The sequence below is a fragment of the Labeo rohita genome, chromosome 6 (assembly GCF_022985175.1).
Source record: "Labeo rohita strain BAU-BD-2019 chromosome 6, IGBB_LRoh.1.0, whole genome shotgun sequence".
Lineage (NCBI taxonomy): Eukaryota > Metazoa > Chordata > Actinopteri > Cypriniformes > Cyprinidae > Labeo > Labeo rohita.
The window spans coordinates 3,527,674-3,549,556 of NC_066874.1; the positions used below are offsets into that span (position 1 = coordinate 3,527,674).

The 21,883-nt window shown below is 31.2% G+C and overlaps 1 protein-coding gene across 4 annotated transcripts; it reads left to right on the plus strand.

The window, feature by feature from the left end:
• The first annotated feature begins 3,480 nt into the window (after positions 1 to 3,480).
• dync1i2b (dynein, cytoplasmic 1, intermediate chain 2b) lies at positions 3,481 to 21,883 on the plus strand. Of its 4 annotated transcripts, none has more exons than XM_051112075.1 (17): positions 3,481 to 3,618; positions 6,246 to 6,354; positions 6,446 to 6,560; positions 10,006 to 10,147; positions 12,457 to 12,516; positions 14,417 to 14,532; positions 14,608 to 14,694; positions 14,779 to 14,941; positions 15,028 to 15,127; positions 15,225 to 15,350; positions 17,447 to 17,593; positions 17,673 to 17,786; positions 17,913 to 18,046; positions 18,137 to 18,281; positions 19,969 to 20,109; positions 20,179 to 20,304; positions 20,386 to 21,883. In XM_051112075.1, the coding sequence occupies exons 2-17, from the start codon at positions 6,247 to 6,249 to the stop codon at positions 20,497 to 20,499; spliced, it is 1,938 nt and encodes a 645-aa protein (XP_050968032.1). In that variant the 5' UTR covers positions 3,481 to 3,618; position 6,246; the 3' UTR covers positions 20,500 to 21,883. The 4 variants fall into 4 exon arrangements, with proteins under 4 accessions (XP_050968032.1, XP_050968033.1, XP_050968034.1 ...); XM_051112076.1 differs by having other exon boundaries at positions 10,057 to 10,147; XM_051112077.1 differs by lacking the exon at positions 12,457 to 12,516.

Here is a 21,883-nt window from a genome sequence, read left to right on the forward strand (position 1 = left end):
AAAAATCAATAATTTTGACCCATACAGTGTATTGTTGGCTATTGCTACAGATAGACCCACGACTGTAAATTTAATGTGTCAGGCTTGTCATCTGCTTCCAGCCGTTTTTAGCTGTACAAATGAGCTTGTTTTGCTGCTTGGTATTGCAAATGAGTGTCTTACCATATTATTGTAATGTATTATTATAATTATGAGCATAGGTGGTTTGTAGTGCAAACAGTTTTGCCTTAACTGCACTTTGTTATTCTTTTCGTTATTTCCCTACAGTGGCTAATGAACCAGAAGTCTTGCACATTCGCAGAAAACAACTTACCTTAGTGTTGAAAGCTGTAGAAATAAAGGTGACTTCACTTCAAACAGCTGAAAAAAACTACTTGTGAAGAGAAAAGCTGTGTGTTTGTAAGAAACAAAACTATCCAACTTTTTCTTTCTGTGAGAGAGGACGTGGCTATTTGTATATTTTATGGGTTTGGCTTGTGGTCTCATCCGCATTCAGCTATTATTAGCTGTACAGAACAGCTCGTTTTGCTACTTGATATTGAAAATTGGTGTCTTATCATATTATTTTAATGTAGTGCAAACAGTTTTACCATTTACTGCATGTTGTTATTCTTCTCGTTATATCCTTAGCGGCTAATGAACCGAAAGTCTCACCCATAGGCTTACTTCTGCGTTAAAGAAAAAGGTGGATAATTAAGATGTTTAAACTTAAAACCATTGCTTCTGGATTAAATAGTTAATATTTATCTCATAGTTATCTCATTTGATTCAGGAGAGAAATATGCACAGACCAATCACTGTTCTCAACAGTCCAAAACATCTCTTAACAAATATGGAAACATTATTATGGATTATGAACTTATATTTTGATCAGAGTGTGAAGTTAAAAGTACCTTAACGATGGATTTGTTTTTTTACAAAAATGCAACTTTTCACTTCACAAGATGTTAACTGATGGACTAGAGTGGTGTGGATTATTGTGATGTTTTTGTCAGCAGTTTGGACTCTCATTCTGACGGCACCCATTCACTGCAGAGGATCCATTAGTGAGCACACACAAATATATATAATTTTATTTATTTTTTTTCCATAAAAATATGTGCTCCGTTATATTTTTTGTGTGCAGTAACTGTTTTATAAAAGCAATGCTTCAAGACATATCTGTGCATTTTGTGCCTTTCAACTAAGCCCATTGTTGAAATAGTATGATTGTGGTTCCAGGTGACTTTTATGCTTGTTGCAGACATATTTCCTCAGATGCTGAGGGCGTATGATTGCTGTGGGGTGATAAAATATAGTGAAACATCTGCAGAAACATGCATGTTCATGCACCTGCTAACCCATAACCTGATTTTTAGTCACAGACATGTTGCCATGGAAACTACAACGGCCCTTTACAGCCATTGTCATATGGCAAAAGACAAAGGAGATGTGGGTTACAGGGCCTTTGCTCATCCCCTCCACACACAAACACACACAGAAATGACTTCACCATGAAACAAGTCCCTGAATCATGCACACAAGCACCAGCATGCACACACTCATATTCAGGTTGTCATATTTCTCCTCATATATCAAATTCACAACACTTCATAAATGAAATCACCAAACGCATTGGCAAACAGGGTGTGGTGGGAAAAGGAAAACAATGTGATGACAGTTTTATTTTACGCTTGCATGGTTTTAACAAGCTTTGTTATTTAGACAAAAATGCTTTTGGTTCATACATGCAGAATGAAGAAAGTGCAATTTTTATGATTTTTTTTTTTACCTGTTTAAATCCATAAAATGCAATTGAGGTTGCATCAGTAATGTTAAATCATATTTTTTTATTTAATTAAAAGCCGTTAATTTAGAAGTCAATACAAGTTGCCCTTTTTTCAGTCCATTTCTCAAACAGTGTTATATATCATATAACATCAGAAGACATGAGAAGTAATATGAGCTATGCAGACTAATTTTAGGATGCCTTTTTTGTTACTATGAACTTCCATATTGTCATATGGAAAAGGAATGCAAATATTCTTTGTGATATTCCTTCATATAGGGCTGGGGTACAAAATAAAGATATGAATGAATAAATCAGCCTCTCTTTTTTACTGATGGTAGTATCCAGGTGAATAAATAAGTGCATCATCAAAACATTAATTTATATTTCAGTACTGATTATGCTCAAATGTTTGCACTCATGCTAAGTGAAAATACACTACATTCAGACTTACGTCTTTTCATCTATAGGCACTTAAACAAGGACAATAACACCTGACAAAGCATGAACCAGTGCCATAAATAGAGCTCTGCATCTACCGCCTACACATGTTCGTCTTTCCTTTTATAACAGGAAAGTGCCAGTCTGGAGTGGCTGAACACACAAGGAAAAAAAAATATATATAAAAAAAACTTCATAGCTTAAATTTCATGCTCATGAATAAGGTACATGTGAACCCATTCATCTGACGTGGCATACAGCTGTGTTAAATATCACAGAAAATTAGAATTTATTCTATTCGATTCTATTTTCTATTTGAATATATTTTTCTATTTTAATATTAATAAAATTATATATGTAAATATATTCTATATATATGTTGTAAACAGTGAAGCTCAATATTTTTTGTTTAAATTAAAAATGTATTTATTATTTATTTATTTGTTTATTTTTTATTATTTAATATATTTATTTCAGACAAGAAAATTAATTTCCAGTCTTACAGTAGCCTACATTAAGGCAAATGTGGATAATTTTTTTTTTTTTTTTTTTTTTTTTTTTTAATCATTGTAAATTATGTACCCTGCTGATTTTTTATTGAAATGTTATATGTTCACACGTTACAGACAACAAATAATGTTTTTCTTTAAATATATCGTGAAATTTTTTTTTTTTTTTTTTGGCTTGAAAAATATGAAGGGCTAAATATATTTTTAAATGCTTTAAAAATTGTCAAATACAGAAACAAAAAATTGCCAAAAATATATAGGTAAAACATATATTTACATAAAATTTCAAAACATATTTTAGCAAATATGTATTTTTGGGCTATTTTTGTCATTTTTATGTTATATTTATATTTATTAAAAGTTAATAATGTTTATCCCATATTTATTTATTTAATCATTTATTCATGTATTTATTTATTTATTTAGATATTCATTTTTTAATAAACATTTCTCCCTACTGTCTTTGGTCCTTACGCTTAAAATGATTACTCTTAGTTGATTTTTAGTCATTTTGTACATTTATTGTAGGGTTCATTTTGTATCTAAATGTTAATATTTAGGTTATTTTATATCTAAATAGAACGTTTTATTAAGTATCTTTGTAAGTAATGTATGTAGGTTTGTATTGTGTTCCAAAGGCAGTAAATATAATATATAAAATAATAATATAAGGCAGTTCACCACTAATCAATAATGTGAAAGTGCGCTATCTAGTGGTCATTACGAAACGCCTCATCCGCTGTGTTTGAGAAAAGCCCTTCCCGGCAGCCGTAGCCGCATCCCAGATCCAGCGCTGCCGCTGCTGTCACAACAAGAGAAAGAGGATAATAAGTTATTAGTCCGCTGACAGAAGAATAATCCTCTCCATAACGACTCCGAGCCGCTAACATTTTATTTCAAGTAAGAATGTTTTTCTTTATTAATCACTAGGGTTTCCGCTGTTAGACTGCATTATTGTGTGTTTTTAATGGCGATGTTTCTGCATTGATTCACCGGAGGCCGTCTGACGTGTGCGCTTTAACTCTCTTTTATATTATAACGTATTCAGTCTTACTGAAATTAATTTAAAACAAAGCACAAAACGAATTCCTAATGAATTGTGTTTTAAAAACATCAATTTAAATGGTTTAGAGATCAAAAGAAACATAAATTAACAGCTGATGCAACTAACGTTAGACATATGATGTTTTTAAGACCAACGGTTTTGAGCGCGCAGTTTAAACAGTGTAATTAAATGTCATTAATGATAAAACAAATAAAAACTAATGATTTTATGTTAGTTTGCGAGCTTTCACCGGGATTTTTCGCTATGCAGCCATATTGACTGACCATCCGGGACTCTTACAGGAGTGTCCCGTTTCGTGTGTGTGTGTGTGTGTGTGTGTGTGTGTGTGTGTGTAATGTGTGTACTGTGTGTGGGGACTGGTGTATGTGTACAAAAGCTTATAAATCATACAGAATGAGATTTTTTGTAAAAATGCAGAAACTGTAAGGGTTAGGTTTAGGGGTAGGGTTAGGGTAAGGGGTTAGAAAAACTCTTCTCAGGATACATGGCTATGGAGCTGTCTAAACATCAATAATAAAATATTTTATATGATGCATTAAGTTTTTTTTGTAAATATTTTTTCATTATTTATTTAAAACAGGGATATGTATGTGCCATTCAGAACTGAACTAAAAAACCTCATGCAATTCCAGTTCAGTTGCTGAATTTGATTTGAAGTACCACAGATGCACACAGAACACAAAGTTGTAATTCAAATTTGAGTTTAAGATAGTAAAATTAAAATGCAATTGGATTCAATACAATTAATATAACTAATGCAAGTCATAATGATTCATGTTTCAGAATGAATGACCCCTAAACATGTTATTTTACACAGAAGAGTATTCCAGAAACATTAGACAAAATTAATAACGTTTTATAAATAGATTCTGTTTTCTACATATGAGAGTATAAATTGGCATAATTCATCAAAATGATGTTATGAAAGCTGAAAATTCTAAAAGGGTCATTTTGAAACCTTTATTAAATCTCTTCAAACCTCAGTCAAAATCCTGTGGTTTGTATCTACGCTCAAGAGTAAAAAAAAGAGACAGTTCTCAAATTGTGGCTTTTGCCCAACCCTGAAACACTGAAGTGTACAAAAAGAATTATCTTGGTCAAAAGCAGAGTTAAGCTGTTGAAGCAGGGTGTGGTGTGGACCAGAATGACCTCAGCGCCATCAGATGTGTGTGATATTCTCTTATGACCACTAGAGAGTGCTCATGTAACATAAAACAACATATGAAACTAAAAATTAAAACTATTAAAAAAATGTTACTTGACTAGTTGTCTAATATTGTATAGTGATTATTGTTGGCTCTTTGGCAGATTGGTTTGTTATTATTATTATTGGTTTGGATAAAAGTTACAAAAGCTAAATGCATGAATCTAAATAAAACAAAAAAAAAAAAAACAGGAAAATTATTTTATTTCAGTAATATTGGCAAGGTAATTTTTATAGTAATTACATTTTTATAGTAACTAAAACTAATAAATAAAAACAAACAAAAATTACAAAAACACAAAACAACATTTGAACTAAAATTAACTTGCAGTGGCACGTAAAATAAAATAATAATAAAGTGTTACCTGTTTAATTTTTGTAATTGTATGTCCCAGTTAATATGCAGTACTAGGATTTAATGACAAATACAGCACCAGTCAAATGCTTTTCAGTGTTTTTTTTTCTCTCTGCTTACCAAGCCTGCATTTATTTGATCCAAAATACAGCAAAATCAGTGATATTTATTTCTATTTAAACATATTTTAAAATGTAATTTATTTCTGTGATCAAAGCAGAATTTTCAGCATCATTACTCCAGTGTCACATGATCCTTCAGAAATCACTCTAATATGCTGATTTGCTGCTCAAGAAACATTTCTTCTTCTTATTATTATTGTCATAAATGTTAGGAAATGGTTCAGTACATTTCTTTGATGAATAGAAAGATCCAGAGATCAGCATTTATGTGAAATAAAAAGCATTTGTAACATTATTTTTCTGGGAAAGAAATTATATAAATAATGCTTTTATTTATCAAGAATGCTTTAAATTGATCAAAAGATGATGATAAAGATATTTAGAATGATAGAAAAGATTTCTATTTTAGATAAATGCTGTTCTTCTGAACTTCCTTTTCATCGAAGAAACCTGAAAAATTTTACTCAGCTGTTTTCAACAGAATAATAATAATAATAAATGTTTTTGAGCAGAAAATCAGAATATTAAAATGATTTCTAAAGGATAATATGACTGGAGTAATGATGCTAAAAAATCAGCTTTGCAATCACAGGAATAAATTACATTTTAAAATATATTCAAATAGAAAATAGTTATTTTAAATAAAAATATTTCAAATTTTTACTGTTTTTGCTGTACTTTGGATCAAATAAACAGGTTTGGTGAGCAGAAGAGACCTCTTTAAAAACATTACATAAATACTTGATTTAATTTTAAATCTGTGTGTGTGTCTGTCTGCAGAATGTCTGACAAAAGTGAGCTAAAAGCAGAATTAGAAAGAAAGAAACAACGACTGGCTCAAATCAGGGAGGAGAAGAAGAGAAAAGAGGAAGAACGCAAGAAGAAAGAGGTGAGCTGTGGTCTAAACTGCAGAGATTTGATGTCTTTGTGTTTGTTATGCTGAAACAACCTCATTTTCTCTCTCTCTCCTGCTGCTGTAGCTGGATGGACGGAAGGAGGGAGCGTCTCCTCCGCAGGATGACTCTGATCTGGAGAGGAAGAGGAGGGAGGCAGAGGCTTTGCTGCAGAGCATGGGCATAGTGGACGCCTCCATGGGTATGAAACAACAAAACAGCATGGGAAATCAAATTAGGCTTTTGCCACTAATAAGTGTTAGCAACAAGCATGTAATCTAAAACTTACTGACAAAAAGGGTCATATCAGAAAACAATATATAAAATAAATTGCAAAAAACTGACCATTTTCACAGTCTGATGCATTTAACATTGTAAAACAAGCAGCAATGTTTATTTTTACATTTTTAAAAAGTTCAGTATACATTTACAACACTGTACTGTTATATTAAATTAGCATTACATTACAGAAAACTAGTTAACGCTGCTGCATGAATGTTGAGTGTTGATTTTTTTGTTGATTTATTAATGTACTTTTAGACTTTCAGACACACAAAAAGAACAACCACAAAACAAGACAAAAAACATCTACACAAATATTAAAAAAAAACACACACTTCTCCTTCAGATAGATTCAATTTAGCAGTTAACCACAACACTGTGTAAAGGCAAGGGAGGTCAAAATAGATTTTTGCTCAATGTGACATTATGGACAAGTTCAAATGATAATGACAATAAAATAAAAATAATAATAAATAATCACCTAGCCATTTTAGCCTTAATGCAAAGGCGATAGGGAAAGTGACAAAAATAAAACTAGAGAGCAAATATGCAAGTGTCGACACTGTTGCTAGCTTTGACAAGTAATTAAGATGAAAAAAAAAAGAGTTTTGATTAGGGCTGTCAACGATTAATCACGATTAATCACATACAAACACATACAAAAAGTTTGCCTAATTTATGTGTGTGTACTGTGTGCAATTATTATGTATATATAAATACACACAAATTAATGTGTATATATATGAGAAATATGTTATTAATATACAAAATAATTTTATTTATATATAATATAAAATTATAAAAATTATAATAAATATATATGCTTGAAAATATTTCTTAAATATATACATGAATGTGCTTGTATTTATATATACATAATAATTATACACAGTACACACCCATATATTAGGCAAACTCAAACTTTTATTTTGTATGCGATTAATCGCAATTAATCGTTGACAGCCCTAGTTTTGATATTTTTTCCTTTTTTGGAAAGTCATGGAAATACTATTGGGGGACTGGAAATGTGATTAAGGGTCCATGACTTATTCTGAATTTTCAACTTTTTTTCTGTTCATCAGAGAGATTAATATATGAACATACACCTCACATGTTTACATGTTAAAGGGATAGTTCACCCAAAAAATGAAAATCCTGGCATGATTTACTCACCCTCCACTAGTTTCATACCTGTATGAGTTTTTTTTATTCTGCTGAATAAAAGAAGATATTTTGAACAATGTTGGTTAATAAACACTTGACGGTAGCCATTGACTTCCATTGTATTTGTTTTCCATAATATGGAAGTCAATGGCTATTGTCAACTGTTACCAACATCAAAATATCAAACTATCTTCTATACAGGTTTATAACACATGAGGGCGAATAAATGATGGGTGAGCTACCTCTTTAATGGAGAAGTCCACTTCCAAAACAAAGGTTCACATACACTACCGTTCAAAAGTTTGGGGTCAGTAAGACTTGTAATAGTCTTTAAAGAAGTCTCTTATGCTCATCAAGGCTGCATTTACTTGATTAAAAATATAGAAAAAAAACAGTAATATTGCAAAATGTTTTTACAATATAAAATAATGTTTTTTTATTTTAACATACTTTAAAATAGAATTTATTCCTGTGATGAAAAGCTGAATTTTTATCAGCTGTTACTCCAGTCTTAAGTGTCACATGATCCTTCAGAAATCATTTTAATATGCGGATTTATTATTAGAATGATCAATGTTGGATAATATCAACAGTTGTGCTGCCAAATATTTTTTGGAACCTGTGATTTTTTTTTTTTTTTTTTTTTTTTTTTTTCAGGATTCTTTCATGAATAACAAGTTTAAAAAGTACAGTGTTTATTCAAAATATAAATATTTTATAACAATGTAAATTATTTATTATTAACTTTTAAGAAACTTTTAATTATTAACTTAATACATCCTTGGTGAATAAAAGTATTAATTTCTAAAAAAAAAAAAAAGAAACAAAAATGTACTGACCCCAAACTTTTGAACGGTAGTGTATAATGTACTCACCCCCTTGTCATTCAAGATGTTCATGTCTTTCTTTCTTCAGTTGTAAAGAAATTATGTTTTTTGAGGAAAACATTTCAGCATTTTTCTCTGGTACCCCTTTAGACTGGTATGGTGCCCAAATTTTGCAAAATGCAGTTTAAATGCGGTTGTAAACGATCCCAGCCGAGGAAGAAGGGTCTTATCTAGCGAAACGATCGGTTATTTGCATTAAAAAATTACAATTTAAATACTTTTTAGTCTCAAACGCTCGTCTTGTCTTGCTCTCAATGAACTCTGTGTATTCTGACTCAAGACAGTTAGGGTATGTCGAAAAACTGATTTTCATATTTTCTCCCTTAACTTAAAAAATCATTTCAAAATCATCCTACATCACTGCAGAAGTACCAACACAGTCTTTGCAAAGTGAACATGCAAAGAAGATCAAACACCCTTAACAAAAAAGCTAAAACAGCGATATAGGACGATTTTGAAGTTGAGGGAGAATATGAGATGGGAGTTTTTCAACATACACTAACTGTCATGAACTGGAACAAAAACAGAGGTCGGGAAGAGCATGAAAAAATGACTGTGTGGAATTAAAAAGTATATAAATTGTATTATTTTAATGAAAATAACCAGTTGTTACGCTAGATATGACTCTTCTTCCTCAGCTGGGATTGTTTGAAGCCGCATTTAAACTACATTTTGGAAGTTCAAAATCGGGGCACCATGTCAGTCCATTATATGGAGAAAAATGCTGAAATGTTTTCCTCAAAAAACATCATTTCTTTACACCTGAGGAAAGAAAGACATGAACATCCTGGATGACATGGGGGTGAGTACATTATATGTGAATCTTTGTTTTGGAAGTGGACTTCTCCTTTAATCAAGCCTAAGGAGAAAACTGAATACCTGTTATTATTTAAAAAAAATGATATGATCTAAGCTCGTTAACCTGCCTAAGCTGGTTTAGCAGGTTGGTTAGCTGCTCACCTATCTTGACCAGCTGACAGAAACCCAAAACAATTAAATGCTTATTTGTTTAGTAATGTTATATATTTCCTCATTATTTCTAATTTCTTCATGAAATAATTTGGTTTGGAATGAGCACTGATGTCTTTTTAACGCATGTGGGTCCTGCATGAATATTAACCACTGTCCTTTTTGTCTTCTCTTTTTTTTGCCTCAATCCTATTTGATTTTGCTGCTTCATCGTGATTATCACACCACCCCGCTTTCGCTTTTGTTGCCTACCTACTTTTTATTTATCTTTATTCTCATGTCTTTTTTTAATTTCAAACACCCCCTTTGCTTTGCTTGCACATGTGAATGTGTGTGCGTACATAGTGCAACCTCTGCGTGTGGTAACAGAGGATACATGTCTGTTTCACTATTTAGTCCCCCCTCCCATGTCCCCTTCTGCCAAATCAGTGGGCACACCCAGCGAAACGGGCAGCCAGGATTCAGGAGATGGCGGGACGGGACCGAGGTGAGATGCACACGTGTACACTGATATCAAAGATCTTATATCATGGTATGAGTACTTTTATATCAACATAACTGTATATACACTACCATTCAAAAATCTGGAGTCAGTACGATTTGAAAAAATAAATAAATTACTTCTTTTGGTCAACAAAAATGTATTAAATTGATCAAAAATGACTTGAAAGACATATTTCTATTTCAAATAAGCACTGTTTTTTACTTTCTATTTACCAAATCTGAAAATGTATCATTCTTCAAAAATATCAACATTGATAATAATTAGAAATGTTTCTTGAGCAGCAAATCAGCATATTAGATTGATTTCTGAAGGATCATGTGACACTGAAGACTGGAGTAATTCAGCTTTGATTACAGAAATAAATTACATTGTACTATATATTCACATAGAAAACAGTTATTTTAAATCGTAATAATATTTCACAATAGTATTTCTCTTATATTTTATTTATGATCATAGAAATGCAGCCTTGGTGAGCAGAAGAGACTCCTTTCTAAAACATAAAATCGTAATGACCCAAAACCTATGAATGGTATTGTAGTTCATTTTGTTTGAAATTTAATTAAAATATGGTTTATACATTAAACTACGATGTGATGATGCCTGTTTTTGGATAATTACGTGAATTAATTTCAAATTACTGTTTTTTTTTCTTCATTATTCATGGCATAAATTAATAATAAACAGCTTTACAATGTAAACCATAGATCATTATTTAATATTTTGCCTGGCAAGCTAAACAATTAAACTTCGCTTCACGCTCTGCATTTCACATTCCTTCATGTTTCACTGTAAATATGTTTTCATCATGTTTTAACATCTTTTTTCCCCATTCTTATAATTTGTTACATTTTCTGTCATTTTTATTAAAGGGGTCATCGGATGCCCATTTTACAAGTTCATATGATTCTTTAGGGTCTTAAGGAAAAGTCTATAATGTACTTTGATTAAAAATTCTCAATGGTTTTGTAAAACAACACCCTTTTTACCTTGTCAAAATGAGCTCTGAAAAAATCATCTCATTCTGGTTGAGGCTGCTTTAAGTGCAAATGAGCTCTGTTCGCCCCGCCCCTCTCTTCTCTCTGTGGAGTGACGAGCCTCTTTACCTTAGCCGCGTTTAGCCGCTAAACTTGCAAACTAGCACATTATTAGGAAAAGCGATCGCAAAGATTCATAAAAACCCCTTATACTCACTTCTGCTGTAAGTGAAGCTGGATCACGAATGATTTGCGCGAACATAGACAGATATATGTAGATCAGGAAGCGCATTCACTTCACAAACAAATGTAAACCACTGCATCTTCAGCGGCTCAGATGTCGGGAGTAAATGACGACCGCTATGTTCATCATTACATCCAGCAACACAACACCTCAATCGCTCAATCGGAGATATTCTTGTCTAACTTACATTCCTGCTCCGGCATCGAAACTGTGGAGGTCGGACTGTTACAGCTGGTCTGAGGTAAGACGCTCATGTCAATCAACTATCGTGGGAGCGGCCTCTGTGACGCCACAATGACAGGCATCTGAGAACGGCTCGATTTGAAAAAGGGGATATTATTTTTACCGAATAATTAAAAGCTACTGCATGGATTTTTATCATTATAGTGTAGATTTGTACATACACTGCCAACACACATTAATGTTCAAACAACATGTAAAAGCGAACTTAGCATCCGATGACCCCTTTAAATGTTTTAAGTTTTCAGAGACCCATAATGATTTTCTTTATCAGTAATTTCGGCACTGTGGGTTGACGCTTTTATCACTATTTGGTTTTACGAAAAAATGAGCAGTTAAACTGAAGTTTCATTTTAGTGTTACATTTTTTTTTTAATGTATCAAAATATCACTGATTGTCTACAGTATATTTAGAAAGTTTACATATACTTTTTCACATTTTGAAAATCTGAAAGTTAAAATCTTTAAAGCTTTTTTTTTAAAGCGTAAGTCTTATCGTAATGTTAAAACACATGAAAAAGTAAAAACAAAAAGGGATTTTAATGCTTTCTAAATGTACTGTCTTTCACTGTGGATCTGGTACAGCAAAAACAGTCAACACTTTTCATGTTCAAATTGCTCAGCCCTAATAAACACAGACATGCAGATAAACTTTCATTTTGTTACAAATATGAGTTTCTCTGTATTGTATTGTGTTGTACTGTATGTGAAGCTCATCTGAAGCGTGTGTGTGCATGCACATATATTAGTGTATAACAGCGACTCTTATAACTGCTCTCCTGTGTAACTGTCTGCATGCGTGTCTACCTGTGTGTGTGTGTCTCTAACAGGACTCTTCATTGGGACTCTGACCCCTCTACTCTACTGCTCCATTCAGACTCTCAGCTCGGGTACTGCTGTCTCTCTCTGTCTCTCATTAACCATCACTCCTGCTGTGCTTTACCTGCATTCTCTCCTTCTGTTACCAGCCACTGCTTCATTTATCCTTCTGTCTCACATTTGTCCCCTCAATCTTGCTGTCTTTTTTTTCTTGGATGGTCATGATGAACCAAATAATGCATTGTGCGAATACACAATGTCAGTTATATTTCCTTTGACACCCCTAGCTTAGCTAAATAAATGCTGTCTGACTAACTTAAAAGTAATTTCTAAGAAAAAAATATTCTTTTTGAACATGTTTCCATTACATCCCACCCACTTGTCATTAAACAGAGCGTCCAGGTATAGTGACCCATGTTTTGTTACATACTGTACAATCTTATTTCCCGCCTGGAAAACATTCAGACATCCTACTGTTGCTATATTTACCTTTTCTGACCAACATAAAATGTTCCTTATGTAACACATAGAATGGAGCTATATTTGGTTTAGCATTTAGTAAGGCTCCCATAGTTTTTCCCATTTGTTTTGACATCCTTGCAAAGGTTTGAGCCTCCTGTAAACCTGTAATTCACATACTGACTTTATTCATGCATTTTAATTAAATTTAATATTTTGTATTTGTATTGTAATTAGTTTTAATTTATTAATTTTTATTAAATAATATTTACATTTATTTATTTATTTTTATTTCTATATGTATTTTTATTTATTTATTTAGTAATTTATAGTTTGTACTATTTTTCCTTTTTTAAATTTATTTATTGATTATCATTTATAATATCACCCATCAGCAGGTGGATTTTTATAAATTTCTGGTTTCCTGTGTACTGTTTATTTATTTATGCATTTTAAATGTAATTATTTATTATATTTAATTTATTTTTTATTTCTTAGTTTTAATTTATTCGTTATTTTTATCAGTTTATTTTTTAGTTAAATAATTAATTAATGTAAAATTTCTTTATTCACTTATTTATTTTTATTTATGTATGTTGTATTTATTTTAATTTGTTTATTTAGTTGTTTATTGTTTTTACTGTTTTAAATTTTTGTCATTTATTTATTATTTATCATTTGTATTATCACCCCTCAGCAGATGGATTTTTATGAATTTCTGGGTTTACTGTGTGCTAATATTTATGCATTTTAAATGTAATTATTATATTTAATTTAATTATTAATTCTGTTTTATTTGTTAGTTTTAATTAATTCATTATTTTTAACAAATTAATTTTAAATTAAATAATTAATTAATGTATAATTTTTAATTAAATAATTGTTTTTTATTTATGTATGTTTTATTTATTTTAATGAATTTATTTAGTTATTTATAGTTTTTACTGTTTTTCATTTTTGTAATTTATTTATTGTTTATCATTTATATTTTCGCCCTTTAGTAGATAATTTTTTTTTTTAATTTTTTGGGTTTCCTGTGTGCTGTTTGTTTGTTTATTTATTATTTATTATATTTAATTTGATTGTTAATTCTGTTTTATTTGTTAGTTTTAATGTATTAATTATTTTAATTTTAACAAATTAATTTTTAATTAAATAATTCATTAATGGATTAATTTTACTTTTTAAAAGTTCATTATTTATTTATGTATGTTTTACTTGATTTAATTTTACTATTTAATGTTTTTACTATTTTGCATTTTTGTAGTGTATGTCTTTATCATTTATTTTAATTAATATTTTTTGTTATTATTTTTAGAATTTTTCATTTTTAAAAAATATTATTTATTTTGCATTTAATTTATTTATTGATTTTCATTTAATGACTTAATATTTTTAAATAATATATATTTATAATAGATTTTTTTAGTTCTATAGGTACTAGATTTCTTTCGATTTGTTTATTTATTTATTTATTTTCAGTCTAAACATGCACATCTTTATTTTTTGCAGACGTGGTCCGTTAAAACTGGGCATGTCAAAGGTCACGCAGGTGGATTTCCCACCCAAAGAGATGGTGTCGTACTCAAAAGAGACGCAGACGCCCACACAGACTCATCACAAAGACGGTAAATTACACACATGCGCTTTTCTTTAATGCATCAGTGTGTACGTGAAACTAAATCCTTCACTGCTGTCTGTAGATGAGGAGGAAGAGGAGGATTTGGGAGTAACGCAGCCTGTTCTGGAGCAACAAGAGGAGAAAGACTCTCAGAAAGAGGAAGAGGAAGGTAGTGCTCGCAACCATAGCTAGACATGAAATACAGCTCAGTACCAGCTTTTTAACTGATGAAGGAAACTCTTTCTGTGTGTAGCGCTTCCTCATGAGCTGACGGAGGAAGAGAAACAGCAGATTCTTCACTCGGAGGAGTTCATGACTTTCTTCGACCACAGCTCTCGTATCGTGGAGCGAGCTCTCTCCGAACAGGTGGACGTGTTTTTTGACTACAGCGGACGAGACCTTCAGGATAAAGAGGGGTGAGTGTGTTTATCCGTTAGCATATGTGGTTTGTCTGTGGTGTGTGATGGTATCATTTGTTGTTGTTGTACTGTGTTTGTTTCAGAGAGTCTCAGGCTGGAGCCAAACTCTCCCTGAACAGACAGTTTGCAGACGAGCGCTGGTCGAAACACAGAGTCGTCACCTGTCTCGACTGGTCACCGCAGGTGCATGATCACGCAGCTCTGTTCTGTGACTGTAAGTGTGTAACACAGTTTTTATGACTGTTGTGACCCTTGTCCTGTTTTCTGTCGTTCCCATCAGTACCCTGAGCTGCTGGTGGCGTCATACAGCAGTAATGAAGATGCTCCACATGAGCCCGATGGTGTGGCTCTCGTCTGGAACATGAAATATAAGAAAACCACACCAGAATATGTCTTCCACTGCCAGGTGATGAGCTTTATGTATATTTCTAAAAACATTAAAATAATAAATAATTACATTAAAAATCATAAATAATAATAATAATAAAAAAAAACAATTAATGAATTAAAATAGAAGACAAGTGGTTTGGAGGATGGATGGATGGATTAATTAAAATACATAAATAAATCCATAAAAAGTCATAAAAAATTAAATTAAATTAAAAAAATAAATCAAGTGGTTTGGAGAATGAACGGATGACTAATTAAAATGAATGCATTAATAAATAAATTAATTTATTAACGTTATTAAAATAATTAATATCACAAGTGGTTTAGAGAAAGGATGGATGACTAATTAAAATGAATTTAAATAAATGCATGAATAAACAAACAAACAAACTTATTAATTAAAGTTATTAACAAAAAAGTAAATCAGTCAATAAAGATCACAGGTGGTTTGGAGAATAGATGGATGACTAATTAATTATATATATATATATATATATATATATATAATATTATAAATAAAACTAATTAAAATAAACAAAACAAACAAATTTATTAATGTTATTAAAATAAATAAATACAAAAATAATAAATTATAATCACAAGTGGTTTAGAGAAATGATGCATCCATAATTAAAATGAATTAAAACAAATGCATGAATAAATAAACAAACAAACAAACTTATTAATTAACATTATTAAAATAACTAAATCCATTAAAAGTAATAAATAATTAAATAAAAATTAAATCCATCAAAATAGAAGAGAAGAGGTTTAATGGATGGATTAATTTTTAAATAAATAAATAAATAAATGTTTTAAAACAATTAAGATCACAAGTGGTTTGGAGATTAATTAAAATTATTATTTTTTTTAATCATAAATACATAATTAAGCAAAAAAAAAAATTACTAAAAAGTATTAAAATAATGAATGAATGAATAAATAAATAAATAAAAATAAAATAATTAAGATCACAAGTGGTTTGAAAAATAAATGGATGACTAATTATATTTTAAATTAATTGAAATAAATCCATGAATAAATAAACATACATATTTCTTAAATTTATTAAAATAATAAATACGTTGATTATCATCACAATTGGTTTAGAGAAAGGATGGATGCATAATTCAAATTAATTAAAATAAATGCATGAACAAACGAACGTATTAATTAAACTTAAAATAAAATAAATACATAAATAAAAGTAAATCAGTAAATTAAGATCGCAAGTGCTTTTAAGAATGAATGGATGACTAATTAAAATTAATACATAAATTTATTTTATTAAATTTTATTATTATTATTAAGTTATTAAAATAATAAATACATATAAAATCAATTAAGTAATATCATAAGCGGTTTAGAGAAAGGATGGATGAATGATTAAAATGAATTAAAATACATGCAAGAATAAACAAACAGACTCATTAAATCAATCAATCAATCAGTGAATTAAGATCTTAAGTTCTTTGGAGAATGAATGGATGACTAATTAAAATTAATTAAAATACAGGAAATACATACCAAATTAAATGTAATTTTAATAGTTCTAATATTAGTCATTTAGTCATTAAATATGATATTTTTATTCCTCATATATTTTTATTTTATATGTGACCCTGGACCACAAAACCAGTCGTAAGTAGCACAGATACATTTGTAGCAATAGCCAACAATACATTGTATGGGTTAAAATGATAGATTTTTGTTTTATTCCATAGATCATTAGGATATTAACTAAAGATCAAATTCCAGAAAGATATTTCTTAAATTTCCTACCACAGATATATCAAAACTTAATTTTTGTTTAGTAATATGCATTGCTAAGAACTTCATTTGGACAACTTTAAAGGTGATTTCCTCAATATTTAGATTTTCTTGAACCCTGAGATTATAGATTTTTAAATATTTGAATCTCGGCCAAATATTGTCGTATCCTAACAAACCATACATCAATGAAAAGCCTATTTATTCAGCTGTCAGACTATGTATAAATCGCAATTTCAAAAAATTGATTCTTATGACAGGTTTTGTGGTCCAGGGTCACATATAATAATATATCATTATTTAGAGGGTCACATGCCTTATGTAATATGTGTGTTTGTTCAGTCTGCAGTGATGTCAGCAGCGTTTGCACAGTTTCATCCTAATCTGGTGGTTGGAGGCACGTACTCGGGGCAGATCGTTCTGTGGGACAACCGCAGTAACAAACGCACCCCTGTGCAGAGGACGCCGCTCTCGGCCTCGGCTCACACGGTACGTTCGGAAAAACACAGACTCATCACCTGTATCATCTTCAACTACACTGTCCTCAATCCCTTCTGTCTGTGTCCAGCACCCGGTGTACTGTGTGAATGTGGTGGGGACGCAGAACGCTCACAATCTCATCAGCATTTCCACTGATGGCAAGATGTGCTCCTGGAGTCTGGACATGCTGTCAACACCACAGGTAACACACATCATTCCCTTCCACACCCCTAACATCGCTAGCTAAACGCTGTCTAACTATATTGATGTTATATTGGTCATTTAATTTACCTTTATATATAAGTTCTATGGTTCCTAAAATGTGCAGGACAGTCTGGAGCTCGTGTTCAAACAGTCCAAGCCTGTGGCCGTCACCTCCATGTCATTTCCTCTGGGTGACGTCAATAATTTTGTGGTGGGCAGTGAGGACGGCTCCGTCTACACCGCATGCAGACACGGCAGGTGAGTGTGTGAGCGCTGAGCTGTTTGTGTCTGTTTCACATCTGCACAAGTGATTCATGGTGGTGCATTGTGTGTGTGTGTGTGTTGTAGCAAAGCGGGCATCAGTGAGATGTTTGAGGGTCATCATGGACCAATCACAGGCCTCGACTGCCACACAGCGGCAGGACCGGTCGACTTCTCTCACCTGTTTGTCACTTCCTCTTTTGACTGGACCGTCAAACTCTGGAGTACCAAGGTGCCAAACACACTACACTACTATTATAAACATTACAAACTTTATTTATATGCTATTATAGCATGCATTAATATTTTGAATGAAGTTTTATTTTTATATTTTCAGTTTTCATTTTAGTTAATTTTATTAATTTTGTGTTTTTGTCACTTTTACATAGTTTTTTAAGTTTTTAATTTTCTGTTTAGATTTATTTTTATTTCACATTTAGTTGTTTATTACTTAAACTTATGTTGTTAAACTTAAGTGATTTTCATTTTAGGTTTTGATCTAAAATGTATTTATGTCATCTCTGCATTGTTTCAATAAACTTTTTTTATATATACATATATAGTTTTAATTTTAGTTAACAATAGCAACACTGGTCTGTTCGTGTCTGTCCTGACAGAACAGTAAGCTTTAATTTATTTTTATTTCAGATTGTGTAGTACTTCTTTTATTTCAGTTTCAATTTTCATTTCAAGTTTTTTTTTTAATCAAATATTTATATTTTATTTTAGTTTTATTTAAATGAATGAAAACTATTTTTAATAGTTTTAGTGATTTTCTTTGTATTTTATTTCAGTTTCTAATTTTTCAGCTAAATATTTTGTTTTTATAAAATATTTATATTTTATTTCAGTTTTATTTAAATGAACTGGTCTGTCTTTCCTGACAGAACAGTAAGCTTTAATTTGTTTTTATTTCAGATTTAGTCATTTTAGTACTTCAACTTGCTTTATTCCAATTTCAAATTTTCATTTGTTTTTTGAATTTTCTTTTTTAATATTTACATTTTAATTTCAGTTTTGTTTTATGTAATTTTTATTTCAGATTTTGTCATTTTAATACTTTTACTTTATTCTGGTTTCTAATTTTTCATTTAAGTTTTTTAAAGATTTTATGGAATATTTACATTTAATTTCAGTTTTATTTTATTTTATTTTTATTTCAGATTGTCATTTTAATCCTTCAGCTTGCTTTATTCCAGTTTCAAATTTTCATTTAAGTTTTTAAAAGTTTTTATTATATATTTACATTTAATTTCAGTTTTATTTAATTTCATTTTTATTTCAGATCTAGACATTTTAGTACTTCAACTTATTTTATTCCAGTTTCTCCTTTTCATTTCAGTTTTTAAAGTTTTTTTTAAAAATATATTTACATTTAATTTCAGTTTCATTAAATGTAATTTCTAATTCAGATTTAGTCATTTTAATATTTCAACTTTATTCCAGTTTCTAATTTTCATTTAAGTTTTTTAAAGTTTTTATGTAATATTTACATTTAATTTCAGTTTTATTTAATTTTATTTGTATTTCAGATTTAGACATTTTAATACTTTAGCTTACTTTATTACAGTTTCTAATTTTCATTTAGGTTTTGTATAGTTTTTATGAAATATTTACATTTAATTTCAGTTATATTTCATTTATTTTTATTTCAATTTTATTTTTTTTTAACAGTAACAATACTGGTCTGTTTGAATCACTTTATTTTTATTTCAGTTTTGAGTAATTTTGAATAATTTTGGAAACTTAAACTTTAAACTTAGAACCTTAACTTAAATGTAAACTTTTTAGTTGTTGTTGTAGTTTTCATAAAATATTTTTATTTTATATAATATCTGCATTTTTCAGTGAATAAAAGCATTTTTTAATAATTTTAGTCAATAATAACACCACTGGTCTGTCTGTGTCTCTCCTGACAGAACAATAAGCCCTTGTACTCTTTCGAGGACAATTCAGACTACGTGTACGATGTCATGTGGTCTCCCACACATCCCGCTTTGTTTGCCTGTGTGGACGGAGTTGGACATTTGGACCTGTGGAACCTCAACAACGAAACTGAGGTACAACAATCTCCTAGAAATACAATGCGAACAAATCCACAAATCTTGACTGATAATCTGCTGTTTCAGGTTCCCACAGCAAGCGTAACGGTGGAGGGAAATCCTGCGCTGAACCGCGTGCGCTGGGCTCAGTCGGGACGAGAGGTGGCCGTCGGAGACTCTGAGGGCCAGGTGCACATTTACGACGTTGGAGAGGTGCGGATGCAATTAAATGCAATTAAATGAAGTTCTGCGGCAGTGGTCTGTCATTCAAACACATTTTGTGTTTTCCCGCAGCAAATCTCAGTGCCGCGGCAGGACGAGTGGACGCGGTTTGTGCTCACGCTCACCGAGATCAACGAGAACCGCGAGGACGTGGAGGAACTGGCCGCTCAGCGATTGGCTGCATGATCACCATAGCAACTCCTGCTGACCAATGATGCTTCCCCTGCATTTGCATATCTCCACCCTCTAGTTCTTTTAGTGACAATCTCTGGCTCTTTTTTAATTCTAGGGAAAAATGGATTGTTTCAGAATAATAATTGAAGCACTTAGTGTTGCTAAACATTTTGGAGTAATATTCGTAGTGGGACAGAATGGTTAAAGTAGATTATATCAGATGGGAATTTTAATGTTTTAATCTATTTTTAGGATTAGAGGCTGATTTGGAGAAAAGGGAAGGTTGATTGCTGTACAGCAACACTAACCAATATGCAAACTCTTGTACAGCATCTTTAGACACTGACGCAACCTGAGTATCAGGAGAAATGTGTTTTTAAAGGGGTGGAATATTTTTAACATTCCCTTCCGGATAAACTTTCACATTATTTATAGATTTTTAACAAATGCATTTTGTTTTTAGCTCACGAAGACTGAACATGTGCATTTGTAATAACCGAATCAGCATACTTTTCAACATGTAACTCAGTTCTTACTTCTGAATGCCTTAAAGCTAATTTTATAAGACACACAAACACACCTATCCACAATCTTCCGTCACAGCGTTATACCCTCTTGGTGCTTGCTTATTCCAGCATTTATGACTGAAAATGTTTTTTTGCCTTTGCAAAACATTGGTAGAAATCTCTAGATAGCGTTTTAAAAAAAGCCCCATGTTTTGTCATTACAAAAGGGCTTGAAGAAAAACTGTGGTCCTTTGATAAGCATAAACTCAAAACTTTCCTTTGGCACAGATTTTGCCATTTATATAACTACTACTTTTTTCATTTAAACAAGTAGTTAAAGGAGAAGTCCACTTCCAGAACAGCAATTTACAAATAATGTACTCACCCCCTTGTCATCCAAGATGTTCATGTCTGTCTTTCTTCAGTCGTAAAGAAATTATGGTTTTTGAGGAAAACATTTCAGGATTTTTCTCCATGTAATGGAATTTCTTGTTGGTGCCCCGATTTTGAACTTCCAAAATGTAGTTTGTAGTTTCATAATTCCAGATAGCGTAGAATGTCACTTGTTTTCATGTCGGAATTACGGCGTGGCGTGAATGTAGCATCAGCTCACCTGTTTGATGAATGAATCTTTTCTGTTTCTTATAGCATTATAATTTTATCTTGTTTGTAGTGTGATCAACATTTGTGTAAGCAGTAGATGTGTTAGGGATGTAAAACGTAACATTTTAATTATATTTTGCTAAAATGAACCAGATGACTTGAAAAAAGGATCATTCATTTTCCTGAACAAGACTCAAAGGTCCAAATTGGTAAAATGATCCGAACTTCCCGTGACTACTACGAATCACATGTAAGTTCATCGTCTGTGTACTGAGTATGGCCAAAAA

Excerpts from the sequence above, each read along its gene's own strand:
- dync1i2b (XM_051112075.1), top strand. The coding sequence starts at position 6,247 with ATGTCTGACAAAAGTGAGCTAAAAGCAGAATTAGAAAGAAAGAAACAA. Across the intron at positions 15,351-17,446 it reads AATATGTCTTCCACTGCCAG|TCTGCAGTGATGTCAGCAGC; the intron begins GTGATGAGCTTT and ends GTGTTTGTTCAG. Across the intron at positions 18,282-19,968 it reads TCAAACTCTGGAGTACCAAG|AACAATAAGCCCTTGTACTC; the intron begins GTGCCAAACACA and ends CTCTCCTGACAG.